Here is a 19,067-nt window from a genome sequence, read left to right on the forward strand (position 1 = left end):
GCGGGCCATATGGATGTGGAGAAGATAATCTTCTATCCAAACCGCGGGGTCTGTTGTGCCATCGTAGGATTCAATGTTTACGGGTTTAAACCCTTCAGGGATTTGATGATCCATTACTTCGTCAGTGAAGCATAGAGGGTGTGCGGCGCCTCTGTATTGAGCAATATCGTGACGCAACTCGAGAGAGCGCTGTCTGCTGTGCTCGGCCTGGCCGGGGTTATTGTATCCGGCGCGACGGTATTCATCGTGGGTCGTGGGGCGCCCACGTGATCCGTAGATGGATCTGGATTGTCTTGCTTTGTCCTCCAATATGTCTCGCAAGTCCGGCGCGTTCCCTCTTGGCTTCGTACTTTTGGAGCGATGCCGGGGTACGGTCTTGGCTAGGGGCCTGCATGCCTCTCTGTCACGACCACGGGGTGGTCGGTCAGCCATATCGTGCACTGGTGATGGAGGTATATATGCTTCCTCCTCTAATCGGGGGAGCAGCTTGCGTCTTGGGTAGCTTTTGGAGGGGCGTTCGAGTTTATACTCTTCGGCCGCGAGGACCTCGGTCCATCGATCGGCCAGCAGGTCCTGATCAGCTTGAAGCTGTTGCTGCTTTTTCTTTAGTCTGTTTGCTGTGGCGATAAGCCTGCGCTTGAAACGCTCTTGTTCGACGGGATCCTCAGGTACGACGAATTCGTCATCGTTGAGGCTTGCTTCGTCTTCGAAGGGAGGCATATAGTTATGATCCTCAACCTCTTCGTCTGCCGCCCTCTTGTGAGGGCTTGCTTCTGCATCCTCCTGCGCTGAGTCTTGCTGGAGGGGATTGTCTTCGGCACTCTCTGGGGTATTATTATCTCCTGTGCCGGAATCTCCATTCTTGCTGTGGCGGGATTTAGAGCGGCGCCGCTGACGCCGGCGTTTGGGCTGCTTCTTGAAAGAGTCTGCCTCTGCTGTTTCTTCGCCGTCCCCATCTTTTGGGGTATCCACCATGTATATGTCATATGACGAGGTGGTTTTCCAGTGCCCTGTGGGCGCTGGTTCCAGTTCGTCTCCGGCATCATCATCCATAGCGTCGATGTCTTCGGAGTCGTAGTCTAGCATGTCAGTTAGATCGTCGACAGTGCCTACAAAGTGGGCGGTGGGTGGGCTCTGAATTTCTTCGTCATCCGTACCCCAACCATCCTGGCCATAGTCCGGCCAGGGCTCTCCCGATAACGAGAGATGATTTAGTGAATTCAGGATATCGCCAAAAGGCGAGTATTGGAAGATGTCCGCGGCGGTGAATTCCATAACCGGCGCCCAATCCGATTTGATTGGTAGGGGCGTGGGAGGTTCGGAGTCCGGCAAGGAGTCCGGCGCCTCGGAATCACAAATTTCGTGGGGGACGAGGTTATTGTTCGGCTCCATCGCCGTGGAAGTTGAAGCCCCCGAGGCGGTGTCTATCCACCGATCCTCTATCCGGGCGATCGGCTCCGGACTAATGGCCGGAGCGGATTCGTGTGCGGCCACCAAGGCACTGTTCGGCGGCAGAGCTAGATCATGCCCATCACAACAGTGCGGCGCGCTTGGCTGTGGCTCGGGTCCGTCGAAGATCAAGTCTCCGTGGACATCGGCCGTGAAGTTTAGGCTTCCGAATCTGACCTGACGGCCAGGGGCGTAGCTTTCGATCTGCTCCAGATGGCCAAGCGAATTAGCCTGCAGTGCGAAGCCGCCGAATACGAAGATCTGTCCGGGGAGAAAAGTCTCACCCTGGACAGCGTTGTTGGTTGAAGACGCCATCAAGCCTATCGGTGACGACACAGAGGAACTCTCAATGAAAGCACCAATGTCGGTGTCAAAACCGGCGGATCTCGAGTAGGGGGTCCCGAACTGTGCGTCTAGGCGGATGGTAACAGGAGACGAGGGACACGATGTTTTTACCCAGGTTCGGGCCCTCTCGATGGAGGTAAAACCCTACGTCCTGCTTGATTAATATTGATGATATGGGTAGTACAAGAGTGGATCTACCACGAGATCAAGGAGGCTAAACCCTAGAAGTTAGCCTATGGTATGATTGTTGTAATGTATGTTGTGTCCTACGGACTAAAGCCCTCCGGTTTATATAGACACCGGAGGAGGCTAGGGTTACACAGAGTCGGTTACATTGGTAGGAGATCTACATATCCGTATCGCCAAGCTTGCCTTCCACGCCAAGGAAAGTCCCATCCGGAGACGGGACGGAGTCTTCAATCTTGTATCTTCGTAGTCTTGGAGTCCGGCGGACGATGATAGTCCGGTTGTACGGACACCCCCTAGTCCAGGACTCCCTCTGTCCTGCTCTGCAAGACGAGACGACGACTGCTCCTTAAAGTTGGAATGAGTTTCTCCTTGCCTACCCCTCGTTCTGGTGGTGTGTCTAGCGCCATCAGAGTGCGTGTGGAGGTATGTCTCCGGTGGATCTCACAGGATTCAGTCGGCGTTTGTCTTTGATGGATTCACTTCGATCCAGTTTTTCTTTGTCTATGTTTGTGTGTCTTCAGGTTGGACCCTTTTGGTATACACATCTCTTCATCGGCGGCGACGATTGTTGTTCTGTGTGATCGTCCTATTGGGCCTTAGCACGACAACTTTCCGATTTTCTACTACAACAAGATTTGCCCAGCTCCGGCGAGGGACCGACGATGATGGAGGCACGCCTTCAGCTCGCTCCAATGCTTGTAGTCATCGCTAGATGGTCTGCGGACCTAGATGTAATTTTTTAATTTCTACTGTTGTACTGCCTTGACAGATGATGAATAGATCAAAAGTTTTTTCGACAAAAAAAAAGAGATATGCCCAGAATAAAATTGAGCATATTAATCGAGGAACCTGGATTTCCTATTCCGAGGTGTTGGATGAGACCACCTATTTGATGCCCACTGGCATCAAATAGGAGAAGCTCCACCTAAACACCAGGGTAAATGGGCTGGCCCACTTTGTCATGAGCAGGTTTTCATTTTCTCCCTCTTTCGTTCATTAATCCGTTTTTCAAAAAATATTGTTTTTTATGGAGCTAGATATTTAAAACTTATCAAAAACTAAAAATATATTTAGAAATTGTTCAATATGCGTTTTAATAAAAGTTCTGTGTATGTTAAAATATATTTGTCACATTTTGTTTTTTATTTTATCTTCCCTTTTAGTATTTTGTTTTAGTTATTAATCCACAAACTCCTTTCGTATCTTTCAATTTTTTATTTTATTTTCCCTAGTTTGTAGTTCACAATATTTTTTTTCAAAAATTATATTAATTTAACAATACATCATGTAGCATATGCAACGAACACTTTTTAAACCAGGGGAACATTTAAAAAAAACCAAGAATGTTTTAGAAAATTATCATTTTTGTAAATTAGGGATTTTGATTGATCAAAATTTTATATTCGAGTTCTAAAATTGTGGGATATTTTTATAATTATTTATATTTTTTATCAAAATTGTAAAAATAAATAAAACAATGGACATTTTATTGGATTTTCAATATTTTTATAAAAATTGAGGTTACTTTTTAAGTTTGATGAAAGGATTTTTTAAATTTACAAATACTTTCTAAAACATGTGAAATTCTTTTTATGAAATAAAAAATCGTCTCAAAAACTAGTGATGGCCTGCCCAAGAAGCGCTTCTGGCAAATTGCTTGGATACTTTACTCGGCAGTCGGCATTAACAATTACTGTATATCAAACAAGGGAGCAATTAATTAGAGGATAGCCCCTGGGTGTGAGCTTTCACGGGGCGCTCCCGACTGGGCGGGGGAGTAGTCTTCCGGGGACACATGCGGAGCACACCTTGAGTGGGAGCCCGTTACATTTTTTCTTAGTTTTTGCTCTATTTTCCTTGTTTCTTTTCCTTATAATCCCTGATTCTTCTTGGCCATTTTAGGTTTTTGGGTTTCTGCTTTTTTTCTTTTTCTTTAGTTTTCCTTTTTTTGAAGGACGAGTATGCCGCGTAATGGAGTATAAGTTGCATCTTTTTTTTCTCTCGAATACGCACGAGTGTGCATACTATACATTAGAGAAGAAGTGGGGGTGAAGAGCCCCTCCACGATGACGGTTACATTTACATAAATGTAACCCCAACTTGATCGCACAAGTTGCACCGCTTATCTACATCACTACTAGTAAGTTGCACGTGCTTTGCACCTAACATATACATACGACACCCTAATGATCCATCATTTTTATTTGTAAGGCATATCTTAAAAATACTCAATATGTCTAGAAGTGTAATACCACATTTCAATTTTGGCAAATCCAGATTCCAAGGTCAACTTTCCCTTGCTAGGTGCTCTGGTTCATAGGCCCTCACACGTGACGCTCTAGTATTGCACTTCAAAGAATGTTGCATGTTAGTTATGTGCGTCCATAGAGAACACGCATTGTTTTTTATATTACTCACTATTCATGCCAAATGGTGACATACATACAATGTGTACTTTCTGCAAAATATTTGGCACTGGTCAATGTGCCACGTGGACGAATCAGACCAAGATAGGACTTGCAATGTGTTAGACCAAGGCAGGACCTGCGGTAACCACTTATCTACTTTTTATGATCTATCATATGTGCATGTTTATACTTATAGGACCCAGTTGAACCTTAAATAATTTTAGGACCTTGGATTTATTTTACATTTTTAAATATTTTTTAATAAATACATATTAACAATTTGAATACCTCCAGAAGATATTAAATGTTCTGACGCCATCAAGAAATATATGCATGGAAGAAATCTTGGATTATAACAACATAATAGAGTGTTATGAATTCTGCCAAAACGCGTTTAGGTGAATGTAAAAAAGATGAGACATGACTTATTTTTTTATGGACAACTCTGTATCAAGATGTGGTTATAATACATTTTGCATAAATGTCACGAGGGCTTTTAAACGTACAAACTCTTTGTTCAATTTGTCGCCAAATAAATTATTTTAGGACTTTCAAATACGACATGCAGAGTTGTTGTCAAATATTTCTAATATTTGAATAAAAATATATATCCTAATACGTTCATGTCTGATACAAATATTAATTTACTAATAGTGATTGCTAATTTGATGTTATAAATTTAGCAAGTTAACATCTCAAACTTTGAGGTGTTTTAATCATTGCACATTTCTTATTTGTTTAATTTTACATATAAGCTTGGATTCAACAAATCCGTGGCCTAATGAAACCTCTATGGTGACTCCAGGTGCGCACTCGGTCAAGCTAAAAAGAATTCATTCGGCAGGACTGGCCAGAATCCCTTAGGCGACGGCCGGCGGGTACATTTCTGGAAAGATCACCTAGCGTCTTTATAGGAGTATTTTATGGGGAAAATCGCCTAGCTTCTAGATAGTACGCACAGCTGGTTCGGGGCAGAATTGCTACTGATGGCAGGAGAGGCGAATCCATCACATGCTGGCCGTTGGATTCATAACGATGATAACTGATGAACGGTAGATTTCAGCTTGGTGTGGGAAATCAACGGCTCCAATCACTAGAACGGTATGTTGGCGGGAAACTGAGAGGGAGTGGCAAATCCAAATTCAAAACTGCTACACTATAGTAGTAGAGATAGAGATAGAGATAGAGATAGAGTGTACGAATATTTTTTTTTGAGAAATCTCGCCTGCTTTATTTATTCAGAAGCAATTGTCATAGGTACAAGATTGGGGTCATGGGGATTGCCCAACCAAACATGTCTACCTATATCTAGGTTACAAGCAAACGTGGCGAGATTGTGAGCTTCAAAATTGAAGTTCCTACGCTCGAAAACAAAAGAGCAAGTAATAAAACTATTACAATGGTTCATTATTTCATATACCAATGCAGCATTGGGGCCTCCTGTTCCCCTATTGATATCATTAACCGCCTCTTGACAGTCCGATGCCACGCAAATCTTCTGCTGTCCCAGGTCATCCGCCAAAGCAAGAGCCTCACGGCATGCATGTGTCTCCAAGGTTAAGGGGTCCGTGATCCCATAGTAAACCATCGCCGAAGAGCCCAAATAGTGCCCCTCATGGTCGCGACATAGGGCAGCCCCATCAACATTAATCTTCGCGATGCCGCTTGGTGGAGGAAGCCACCTGTTCTGTTGTGGTGGTGCAGCAACAGTGTGTTCATGCACTCGTCCAGCAACAATGTGTCCCAACTCGTCAATGTAATTATTTATAAAAGACGCCGTATGTTGGGGGCTCTGATATATAGATTCATAGATAGCCTTCCTCCTGGCATACCATATGGACCATAGCGTGATGACCATCCTTGTGAAGCTAGCATGGTCCAGTTTCTCATTAAGATCAAACAGCCAAATTCTTGCGTTGGATTCCTCATTCTCAGCCATGAGTGACACCAAATTTTCGTCCAACAGCGCCCACACGCACCGGGAAATCGTGCATGCTACCAACGCATGTCTCCATGAATCCTCACATCCACAAAGCGGGCACACATCTCTGTCTGACATGTTCCTTCTCTTCAAGACATCAGTTGTGGGGAGTGAGTGATGAGCTAGCCTCCAAAGGAAGATCCTGACCTTCGACGGGATTTTAAGTTTCCACAAGGATGTCCAAGCTTTTTCGTCTTTCTCGGTGTGAGAAGATCCGCTACTTCCGTTCAGCCACTCCTCCCTCTGCATTTTTGTCTTAAGCAAAAACTTATAGGCCGAACTAACACTGAACTTGCCTTTCATGTCCGGATACCATTCCCAAAAATCCTCAACATTGCGGGTACATACCGGGATCTTCAAGATATCATCAACATCTATGGGCAAGAACACTGACCGGACTATAGCCTCATTCCAGGAGGCTGTCGCCTGGGAGAGCAACTCCGAAACATACCTAGGAGGATGAGCAACCAGTGACGTGATGGGCCATGGCGTCATCTCCTTCGGTATCCAGTTGTCGCTCCATATCTCCGTAGTTAGACCATTGCCAATCCGGCGAATGAGCCCCTGCTTCAACAAATCCCGTCCTTCAAGTATAGCTCGCCAAATCTGAGACGGTCTTGACCCCAAATCCGCATTTAGGACCGTATTGTTAGGGTAGTATGCAGCCTTCAAAATTCTCGCACTCAAGCTCATTGGTTCTTGTAAGAGTCTCCAAGCTTGGCAAGCCAATAAAGCTAGATTGAAAATCTCAAGATCCCTGAATCCTAACCCGCCTAGGTGTTTCGGGCGTGTCATCACATCCCATGAAACCCAAGTCGGCTTGCTTTCTCCTTGCTTGCAGCCCCACCAAAATTTCCTGATGATGGATTTGATATGGTCGTATAAGCCTCTTGGGAGTTTAAAACATGACATCGAGAACACCGGGATAGCTTGGGCTACAAATTTAATTAACACATCTTTTCCACCCGCTGATAGGCACTTGCTCATCCATCCCTTTACCTTGTCCCAAACTCTGTCACTCAAATATTTGAAAGTACCCTTCTTTGAATGACCTACGTCCGTTGGCATACCCAAATATCTATCGCTTAAAGATTCATTAGGAACCTGCAAGTGGCCTTTCACCGCAACACGTACTATTTTTGGGCAGCCCTTGCTAAAGAAAATTGAAGATTTATCCTTGTTTATCCGCTGACCAGATGCCAAACAATATTTGTCCAACAGGTTTGATACTGCTTCTACTCCATCAACACTTGCCCTGAAAAACAGCAGGCTATCATCCGTGAATAAAAGGTGGTTCACCGCCGGTGCCGACGGTGCCACCTTAATGCTGCTGAGCTGGGATGATTGGTTCTGGGATTTTAAGAGGCACGAAAGGCCCTCTGCTACTAACAAGAAAAGGTATGGAGAGATTGGATCTCCCTGTCGAATTCCTCTTGTAGGATGAAAAACTTCTGACTTCACACCATTCAACATTACTGAAAACGTTACTGAGCTCACCATGTTCATCACAACGGACACCCATGGTGCCGCAAAACCCAACTTCTCCATAATCGATCTCAGATAGGTCCACTCCACACGATCGTATGCCTTCATCATATCAAGTTTCAGAGCTACAAAACTGTTATTCTTTGACCTGTTCCTCTTCATAAAATGTAAGCATTCGTAAGCCGAGATTATGTTATCAGTTATAAGCCTTCCCGGTACAAACGCCGACTGTTCCTCCAATATGATCTCCAGAAGAATTAGCTTGAGACGATCTGCTAGCACTTTCGAAGCGATCTTGTAAAACACGTTACATAAGCTTATAGGCCGGAACTGAGTTAGCAAGGTTGGATTAGATACCTTTGGAATAAGGACCAGGAGGGGATCGTTCAAGCATGCAGGGCTCTCCTCGCCCCTAACAATGGCCAGCACTGCCCTCGTAACTGCTTCTCCACATACATCCCAGTGTTCCTGAAAAAAATGAGCTGGAAACCCGTCTGGACCAGGAGCTTTCGTGGGAAACATCTGAAAGAGAGCGCTCTTGACCTCCTTCGCCTCGTACGGAGCCAACAATGCTGCATTCATCTCTGCAGTAACCTTCGTAGGCACGTGTTGAAGAACGTCCTGCATCCCCTCAACTCCCTCTGAAGTGTACAGTTGTTTGTAAAAGTCCAAAGCCATCTGCTGCATCTCCGTTAGTTCCGTGGTCACTTCTCCATCTGGTTTTTGCAAGGCCTTTATCAGGTTCTTCCTTCTAAGCATGGAAGCTCGCATGTGGAAGAAACGAGAGTTACGATCCCCCTCAGATAGACATTGAACCCGAGATCGCTGTCTCCACATCAATTCTTCTCGCAGATATAGCTCAATTAACCGGTCGTTGATTTTGATCTCTGCATGGGAAGGTCTAACCCTCATGACATCACTCCGAAGGCGATCTAGCTCTTTCTTTAGGCTTCGTATTTCTCCTCGGACATTACCGAAGGTTGATCTTGACCAGTCGCCAAGGTTATTTGCTAGGGCCTCAAGATTTGTGTGAACTTCACCCGCCGTTAGATTATGACCGTTGCGCTCCCAGGATGCAGCCACCGTGGGTTTCAACTCTGGGTGAGTGTCCCACATCACCTCGTACCTGAATTGCTTCGCTTTCTTCGGTCCTCCACTCGGTTGGGTTAGCTGTAGCAAGATGGCCGAATGATCCGAGGTCACTGATATGATATGTTGTACAGCCGCCAGTGGGAACAATCCACACCAGTCCACCGAGCCCAAAGCCCTGTCCAGCCTGCCTCGTGTGTACGAGCCACCTGTTACTTTTTTCTCATATGTCCACTTTATGCCTTTGTATCCAAGGTCAAGTAGACCACAAACATCAACCGCATCTCTGAAGCCCTGAATCTGTGATTGACTCCTCGACCCAATGCCATCAGGTTCATCATGCTTCAATACCTCATTGAAATCACCAATGCACACCCACGGCAAATCTTGGAGAGTGGACAAATTTTTCATCGTGTTCCATGTATGATAGCGAAGATGGGTCTGAGCTTCACCATAGAAACAAGAGAGCCTCCAAGGTTGATCTCCTACACCTAGAACCTTGCCATCAATGTGGTACTTAGAGTAACCCAAAATCTCGACTTTTATTTCATTATTCCAAAAAAAACCAAACCTCCACTCCTACCGGAGGCATCAACAGCAAAAGAACAATCATGACGTAAAGAACTTTTTAATTTTTTCAGCTCTCTCCCCACTGATTTGGGTTTCAACTATACAAAGCACTCTAGGGGCAAACTTATTCGCGAGTTCACGCAGCTCTTGAACTGTCGGGTCGTTGCCAATCCCCCGGCAGTTCCAGCATAGAAGATTCATTGCGTCCGGCGGTCCTCCGTCGCGGAGGCTGTCGATCTCGCGTCCGAGCTCTTTCCCCCATTGGGGTTCTTCTTCACCATACTAGTTGTCCCATCCTTGTCACCTGAACTTGCTGTCTTCACCGACTGACCCATGAGTTTTGTTTCTTGCTTCGGTGGTGGGCTGATTGGCACCGTACTCCCACTGGGCTTCGACACCGGTACCAGTTCCAGCCCCGTCAGTTTGGCGTTCGGGGAACCAGTAACCTAGTCGGATGAGCGCTTCTTGTTGTTGTCCAACTCCATCCCTTCAGCTGCTTCTGCTTCCCGGCTTGTCGCTGGATTATGCACCACATGCTCCTCCTTCTTTTGGTTCTGATAGCTATTCTGCTGGTTCCTGTTTCGGCACCGGGTTCCCCAGGCAGTGGTCGCTGGATCCCTGAGATTTTTGAACACAAGAGCAGAAGGGGGATGCACCCCGTCGCCATGTTCTTTGAACTCGTGCCCCATCATGCCGCATACCTGACACCAGTCTGGCAATCGCTCGTACTTCACCGCAAAAATTTCCCTCTCTCCTCCCCGAATCAAGGATATAGCCTTCTTCAGTGGATGACGAACGTCCAATCTGACTCTGACTCTGTAGAAATTCCCTTCAAAATCAAAGGAGGAAGGCTCGGAGTCGACGAACTCCCCAATCTTTGATGCAAGCGCCTGAACCTTCCCATGGTAAGCGATTGGAAGCTCGATGATCCTTGCCCATATCTCGAAAGTCCACAGCTCAACCGAAGATGGTTTTGTATATCCATCATACGGGGCGATGAGGACTGGATTCCCCCTGAAGTGCCATGGACCACCCTGGGTTACTCGCTCCCAGTCCCCTAAGCAATCAAACTGCATCTGAAAAAGATTTTCCTCCAGAGTTTTAATCTTGACTGGCCTGGCAAGATCCCATGCTGATTTCATGTTGCGAAAAAACCAATAGGTGCTGAAACCCTTGTCCATATGTACTCGAGCTAAGATCATCCAGCGGAGCGCCTCCTCTACTGGGGCATCGTCATCCTCGAAGATCACATCATCTAGATCGTCTTCCTTGAGGGCCAGCTCTTTCATCATCTCTTCCAAATTGCCCTTGCCCTTACGGTCATCCGCCGATGACTTTCCCTTGCCTGCCATCGCGATCAGACCCGTAGACAAGCCGATCTTCTCGAGACCAGAAAAACCCTAGCGCCCCGACGATGCGAGACCAGCCCTCGAACCTTGGCAGCACAGGACTGCCCCGGACCCGGCGGTGCAGGCCCCAATCCACCGGCGCGAGGGACGGTAAACCTCAACGTCGCCAGTGGCGGCAAGAGAAGCGAAACCCTAACGTGAGGAAAAACACGGAGAACCAAGAGTGGGATTGAGTGTACGAATAATTTGGAATAACAACCATTCGATGAAGCCTAGGCATCACTTGGGCTGCATTTCCCTAAAAAAACAAAACTTAGGCTGCAGAGCCTAAATATTTCGAGGCTCATATCGCCTGGCCTGCGCAACAACTGTTCGCTGCTTCTGACGTGCATGCAACATTGAAAACATGGGCAATATTTTTCAGACATAATTAGCGAAGGACGAAGCTGCAAATGACGTGACATTTTCTGTCCATAGAATGAGAATAATCACGAGCGCTTATTTAATGGCAATCAATATGTAGCGTTTTGGACTGAGCCCTCTTGGACTTCCGGAGCTGTACCTAGCGATTGCATTAACGTTGAAGTCATATTCAACGAAAGCAAATCTGCCAAGTTAAGTTGCCGTCAATCACGAGTCAAGTAGGGAAAGAGACTTCTTAACAGTATCCTCCAATGTGTATTAGAGGGCGCAAATGATTTTCTTCTAAAAGTTGCCCGAGAGGGAGCTAATTAATACTTCCTCCGTCACAAAATAATATAGTATATTTTAGATATTTCAATATTTACTACATACAGACTAAATTGAGTGAACAAACACACTAAAACATGTTTATATACATCTGACTCATACAAAAGTTAGAACATCTCATATTTGTGAACGGATGGAGTATTTTTCAAAAAAATTACGATGACCTTTAATATATTAATAATATGGATAAGATACAGATTACACGCGGACTAAGGCCCTGTTCGATAACCCTCCGCTCCACAACTCCGGGAGCGGAGTTGGTGGAGCTGCTGCACAAATCGAAGGAGTTGCGGTTTTCCCGCTCCGCAGATTCCCGGAGCGGCTGATTACCGAACAGGCCTTAAGTTTCTAAATATTGTTTCAGAGTAAACAAGTCCTACTTGCGATGATCTTTATTCCAAAAATCATTACAAGCTAGATTATTCTTCTGTTTACTCTTTGTGAAATTAAAAAAGGAAAAAAGAAAAGAAAAAGAAACATAAATATGCCCACCACAAGTCTTGCAAGTCATCTTATTCGATGCTCTTTGTTGGGCGCCATAATTAAGCCGATTTCTCAATCAGCTCGTGGAATCCTGAAAAGGGACTAAGCATTTTTATCTGTTCACTTTTTGGAAAACAAATTATGAACACGATTATTGAAGCATCTGGCATGAACAAAGTTTGGAGCGCGCATGTTTTCTCGAGGTACGTACCGATAGCAGTCGAAGTCGTGGGTGGTCGGGAGGAAGGAGATACGGACGCCGCACCTGGCGGGCAGCGTGGCGGCGCGGCGGGTGAGCACCTTGCCGGCGGCGAGCATCTCCTTGTGGATGCACGCGCAGAGGGCGCGCCGCCGGTCAAAGGTCGGCGCCATGTCCCTGATGTCGGCGAGCCCCCTGCAGCAGCGCGGCGAGAGCTTGTCCTCCACGCCGGCGATGTACCCGGTGCAGTCGCCGAACGCCGTCTGTGCGACGGCGCAGTCGTTGTCTGCCGGCCCCGCTTTGACGCCGCGCAGGCCGCCGAGCATGAAGAGTAGCGAGGCGGCGGCGGCCAGCGCTGCGAGGTAGCGGGTAGGCGTCATGGTGGTTGCGCTGCACTTGTAGGATACGACTACGACTACGAGACCGACTACGAGTGCGTGTCGACGTGCGCACGGTATTTATAGGGAATGTTCTCGGGCGGAGATGGGAACGTTTATCTTCTGCTGGATCGGCGCGACGAGTGGCACTGGATATTATGGAATTTCGGCAATTTTCTTCTTCGCTTGGAACGCCAAGATTTCACAGTATCCTTTCTCAGTTTCTCTCTTCGAAAAGGCGCAATATATTAAGAGTGAATTTCATTTATTAGCTTCTAATTTCAGGTCTGTGTCGGCAATTACCCATTTAGTAGTTTTGCACATTTACCCCATTTAAACAAACTTGTGACATTATTTTTTTTTTCTGCAAAACTTTCGATCTATTCAGTTTCAATCATGACAATACAAAGAATTTCAGAAATAATAAAAGTTACATCCAGATCTATAGGCTACCTAGCGATGATTACAAGCATTGAAACGAGCTGCCATCATCGCCCTTTCCTCGTCGGAGCCAGGTAAAACTTGTTGTCGTAGACAATCGGGAAGTCGTTGTGCTAAGGCCCCATAGGACCAGCGCACCGGAATAGCAACCGCCGCTCATGAAGAGGTGCGTAGGTCGAAAGGATCTAACCTGAAGACACGTGAACGTAGACGAGTGAAGATCAGATCCAGGTAGATCCACCAAAGACAACGATCGAAAAGAATCCTACAAGATCCGTCGGAGAAATACCTTCACACACGCCCTCCACGATGCTAGACGCAACATCGGGACGAGGACGCTAGGCAGGGAGAACCGCATTCCATCTTCTGACGAGTCGCCGCCGTCTCACCATCCCAGGACACAACCCTAACAAAACTCAAAGAAACCCACTACGGCCCCATGGACCTAAGGCCACTCGAGACGAGGCGGACGGGTGGCGACAATGGAAGGTGGAGGAACCCTAAGCTTTTGTGGAGAGGAGGCAGCCGCTACATGTGGAGGCTACAGCTAACATGTGCCATTAGTTGCCCCATTTATTTATTTTGATTTTCAATGTTTACTGTGTATGCCCCGTTGACCGGTTTATTTTATTATTTGATTATTTTTTATTTCTGCTCTTGTTTTGGCAAGGATGGGTCCTACCTGTCAGTGAGCGAGATAAAAAAGAGTGAAAGAAATACTCAAGGCCTAGCATTCAAACATAAGACCTCCTACACCTGGTCAAGTCGCAGACGCCACTATTACGAACGAACATTCGTGTGTTTTGAAATAGGCTGCATCCTATAGATTTTTTTTCTTTTTTTACTCAATTTGTATTTTTTATTTTTGCGTGTTTTCAGTTTTTCTATTTTTATGATTTCTTTTTTGTCATATAAATGACGACTTTTTAATTACATGTTGGACATTTTAGGTATACAGGTTGAACATTTAATCTAATACATGTTTTTTTATCTAATCTGAATACATGTTGAGCATTGGTTTTAATAAAGAAGGAACATTTTTAAACACACGACATCGAATACATGGAAACATTTTGATTACGTGTTACAACATTTTTCTAAATGATGCAAACATTTTTGTATATTACAATCTTTTCTAAAATTGAGATAATTAAATTTGATATTCCCTGAAAGAAAAGTCAAGAAAAAATTTGAAAACATTTTTTACGTGTTACAACACTATTATAAATGGTAAAAACATTTTTGATTTTTTCTAAAAGTGAGCGAACAAATTTAGATATTCAATGAACATTTCTTTAAATGTCATGAAACATATTTTTAAATATACAAACATTTTTTTGTGTGCTACAACATTTTTCTAAATGGCATAAATTTTTTTAAGGGTAATGATTTTTCTAAAATTGGGAACGAAATGTTTATGCCAATTCATTCCATAAACATTTTAAACTATGTTATGAATTTTATAAAATTGGGAACAAATTTTTTATGCCATTTCATTCGATAAACATTTTTTAAGTGTCATGAAAAATATTTTTAACATGTGGACATTCTATAAATGTTATGAACAATTTTGATTGCATGGATATTTTTTTCCAAATTAACCAAGCATTAAATTTTACATTGTCATGAACACTTTCGATAAAATGTAATGATCATGTTTTTTAACATGTGCACTTTTTAAAATTTGACACCATTTTGTGAATGGAATGAACAGTTTCTTAAATTGCACGAACAAGGTTTTACATTTCATGAGCATTTTCTTAATGTAGAGTGAGCATTTTTATAATTCATGTAAATTATTTTTTGAAATATATGTTCATAGTGTTTCAAACTATAAATAATTTTAAAAAGAGAGCAAAAAAAATAAAAGTTACTAAAGAAGGAAACTAACTACTTTTTTTAACACAGTATAGACGCAAGCGCTCATACATACGTGAACACACTCAGCCCCATGAATGCACACACTTACACGCACTCGCTACCCCTATGAGCACCTTCAAGTGACTAAGCCGGCATATCATCTTGAGAAGGCCGAGAAGACGCTGCCCTAGAGGCGAAGCAAGCTACTGCCACACCTAGGGTTATGTGTCGCTTGTAGTGAGAGGTATTACCTCTCCCCTACAGCAACACGGCTACTGTGTGGCCCAAATCCTGTAGCTTCTCAATTTTTTCCTGTAGTTTTTTTTAGTTTTTTTTTCAAATTTTTTTGCATCGATTTCTCAGGTTTTTTTTCCTACTGTTTTCTTTAGGTTTCCTGTTCCATTTTTATTTTTCTTTATTTTCGTTTTTTTGTTTCTTTCTCTGGTTTTCACGTGTTTTCTTCAGATTTTTTCTTTTTTCTTTTTATTTTATAATACTTGTCATTTGTTTCAAATATGTTGTACATTATTATATACATCAAGAAATACTTTATGCATGTATACTAGTTTTCAAAGGCATAATTAACATTTTTTTAAATTATTTCTTGATTTTTATTTGATTATACACATTGTACATTTGTGGTATACATATAAAGATTTTTATAGACGTTTAACATTGTTTAATTACATGATTTTTAAATATTTGTTTTTGAACTTTTCTTAGTATGTGCTCAACATTTTTCAAAAAACATGTTAAAACGATTTTTTAATGATAAACTCATTTTATTCTCGCTATGTGTATATTTGTTTTTTTAACATTGTATTGATTAAGAAAACAAAAACAAAATATTGAAACTCGTGAACATTATTTTATAAATATAACGTACATTTTTTTGAATGGTCCAAAACATTTTTGTTGTACACAAACATTTTTGTACATTGTGTGGACATTTTTTAATGGTGTTTACTTTTTAAATTTTTTCACCATGCTAAATATAATTTATGTAAATATAATTTTTGGGGTATATGAATTTACAATTTTTTTTAGAAAATTGAGAAAAAAGAATGAAAACAAAGAAATCCGAATTAACCTGGATGCCATGGTCCAACTGGAACGCTCGATGTGGGCGAGTGTCTGCTTGGTCTCGTACAACATAGCCGCGCCTCTAGTGTCTCGCTAAAGACATAGGCCTGTTTGTTTGGGCTTTTGCTTCTGCTTTTACAATTTTTCCACTTTGACAAAAAAGCCATAAAAGTTTCTAAATAGGTGCTTTTGAAGCTTTTATAGATTTTGGAGCCAAATATTGTTATATTAATTCATCAAAAGCCATAAAAGCTCCAAAAGCACCTATTTAGGAGCTATTCAAAAGCCATGAAAACTCAAAAAAAAACACCTATTTAGGATATTTTATGGCTTTTTGACCAAAGTGAAAAAGCTGCAAAAATATAAGCAAAAGCGTAAACAAACAGGGCCTTGATCTTGACAAACCTCCCTGCTCGAATTTCTGGTTGAGACCAAGCGGGAGCCGAATCACAGCACTCATAAGTCACACTTTGTAGTAATTTCTGAATTCTTGTTTTACGGCATAACGTTGTAAGTAGAAATCCACGAAACCAAACGTTAAGTTTCTTTTTCAAACCCACAATGAATGTGAAGCCAAAGCGAAAAGGAGATTCTTCTAAACCAAACGTGGGTCATCAATCATCACGAGGCAAAACGAAAAGGAGATATGAAGTTTGCGTCGATTTTTATTGCTGCAGTAACTGAGCAGCAAAACATATTCTTCTGCCCACACTCGTCGCAAAAGAAAGGGAAGGGCAAAATAATCCAAGCCCCGCAAGCTTTTCGTGCCTTCTCTTCGATCGGTTCGGCCGTGATATATATGGTTCCTTCGGGCTCACAGATCCTGCAACGGAATTTTATTTCAGTCAAGAACAGAGTTTGATTCCTTGTTACACTAGGGTGGTATATATTATACAGACGAGCGTACGTACCGGGAGGCGGGAGCAGTTGAAGTAGAAGTTGGTCGGGAGGAAGTCGACGCCAAAGCCGCACGCGGTGCGGAGGAGCTGGCCGCGGCGGGGGATCACCCGGCCGCCGGCGATCATGACCAAGTGCACACACTCGCAGAGCTCCCGCCGCTGGTCCGCGGTGGTCGCAAGTCCTTGATGATGCCGAGCCCCTTGCAGCAGCGGGGAGTGACCTCGGCGCCCTCGAGACCGGCGACGTAGCCGGCTCAGCCGCAGAACGTGAACCGCGTGAGGGACGTAAGTGGCAAATAAATGATGTCCGCAATTCCGTTTAGTTAGTTTTTACTAGTTTGATAGTTCATTTGTCTTAAACAAACAAAAAACCTTTTTGAACTATCATATCATAAATGGATTTTAAACGGGATTAAACGGGACCCGGTTGACATCCCTACGCGCGACGCGTCAGTCAATCGGCGCCCCGAGCAGGGGGAACGCCACGACGGCGGCGGCAGTCGCCGTCGCGAGGTGGCAGGCAGGCGCCATGCGGGGTCGAGTTGCACGCACCTGTGTTGAGGTTGATGGATGGATACAGAGATAGGAGGGAGCGAGTGTGCATGCGTGTGTGTGTGTGTGGCGACGAGACGTGCAAAGTTGGGACACGGGAGTACTGTATTTATAGGTCCAGGGAGATGGGGAACGTTTCTTCTCTGCGTAATAACGTACCCATGGATTGATTTTCACACGTTGGCTGCAGTAATTTTTATGCGTCAATTTTTCTTTAGGGTTAATGTCGCTGCTTTATTTTTATGCGTCAGTTACAAAACTTACTTTCAAGTCTTAATCAAGTGATATAACATGTACTCCCTTTGTACCTAAATATAAGTCTTTTTAGACATTTCAAATGGCCTATAACATACGGATGTATGTAAACATATTTTAGAGTGTAGATTCACTCATTTTGCTCTGTATGTAGTCATTTGTTGGAATCCCTAGAAAGACTTATATTTGGGAACAGAGGAAGTAAAAGAGAAGAAGAAAAAATTGCATGGATCTTAATGTAAAATCTCACGAATAAAGTATAAGTCTCACTCCACCGAGCTTTAGCAACACTATAACTGGTTACCTGGGTAGGGTATCGTAATGGGAGTTTACTGCCTCGTTCTTTTTTTTAGTGCGAAATGCGTTTCCAACTAGCAGTAAATTGCCAAAAGAACAATACGCCTTGCTCTGTGATACACATTGTGTTTTCTACCAGCAAAAATATAAAATGATTAACTGAATTCAAATAGAATTTTAAGTTCCTGCAGATCCTTTGTTGGTGCATGAGTAGTGTTTATGTTTAGGTATAGATTACTCAAACAAAGGTCTTCTCAGGACAGCACAAATACTCCCTCCGTTCCATTCCATAATATAAGAACGTTTTTGACACTAGTTTTTATATTATGGGACGGAGGGAGTATATTTTATGCCCCATTTACAGGAGTGTGCGACGTGTATTACTCACCACAAACAAAAAACGATCAAGCATACATACTGGCTAGATAGCTCTGTATCAAGGTACTCTGAAATATCAACCGAGGAACATATATCAATTTTATACTGGCGTGAGCAAAACAGCTGAATTTTATGTTTCTTGCTTTTTCAAATAAAAATTGCATTCATTATTCTCAGATATATTTTTTATAATAATACAAGGAGGAATAGCCCTGAGCTGGAAAATTTCTCATCAAGCACGGAAAAGAATTTTCTGATAACAGATAAAAAAGATGGAAGATGAAGATAGAGCGTTTCGGTGCCCAGACTCATCTGCACCCGGTTAGAAAAAATTCATACAAAATTCATGCTTATCCTCCTTCTCACCCTCGCCGGCGATGGCCTCGATGTTCACACAAAACAACAAAAAACGTGTGTTGAATATGGTTAATCCTAAGGCGTCTCTCTCCTCCCTCTCTCTCTCTCTCTCTCTCTCCCCTCTCTCTCTCTCGCTCGCTTTCTCTCACTCTCGCGATGAGAAATTTGTTGTTTTCCCTTGCGACATTTTTCAGAGGTATGCACGTGTAGTTATCGATGTTTTCTTTTCCGTATATGGTTATAGTGGGGTATTTATTTGCAATCCGGATCG

The 19,067-nt window shown here is 43.5% G+C and overlaps 1 protein-coding gene and 1 long non-coding RNA gene across 2 annotated transcripts; both read right to left on the reverse strand.

The window, feature by feature from the left end:
* Positions 1-11,769: 11,769 nt before the first annotated feature.
* On the reverse strand, positions 11,770-12,711 carry LOC119338925 (non-specific lipid-transfer protein A-like). Its single transcript, XM_037611135.1, has 2 exons — positions 12,310-12,711; positions 11,770-12,189 (listed from the first exon to the last, which is right to left on the reverse strand). Exons 1-2 carry the CDS (start codon positions 12,675-12,677, stop codon positions 12,171-12,173), a joined length of 387 nt encoding a protein of 128 aa, XP_037467032.1. The 5' UTR covers positions 12,678-12,711; the 3' UTR covers positions 11,770-12,170.
* Positions 12,712-16,698: 3,987 nt separating this feature from the next.
* Positions 16,699-17,908, reverse strand: LOC119340924. Its single transcript, XR_005164754.1, has 2 exons — positions 16,970-17,908; positions 16,699-16,881 (listed from the first exon to the last, which is right to left on the reverse strand). It is a non-coding gene; the product is annotated as an uncharacterized LOC119340924 (long non-coding RNA).
* Between the last annotated feature and the right edge of the window lie 1,159 nt (positions 17,909-19,067).

The sequence above is a fragment of the Triticum dicoccoides genome, chromosome 7B (assembly GCF_002162155.2).
Source record: "Triticum dicoccoides isolate Atlit2015 ecotype Zavitan chromosome 7B, WEW_v2.0, whole genome shotgun sequence".
In the NCBI taxonomy this organism is placed as follows: domain Eukaryota; kingdom Viridiplantae; phylum Streptophyta; class Magnoliopsida; order Poales; family Poaceae; genus Triticum; species Triticum dicoccoides.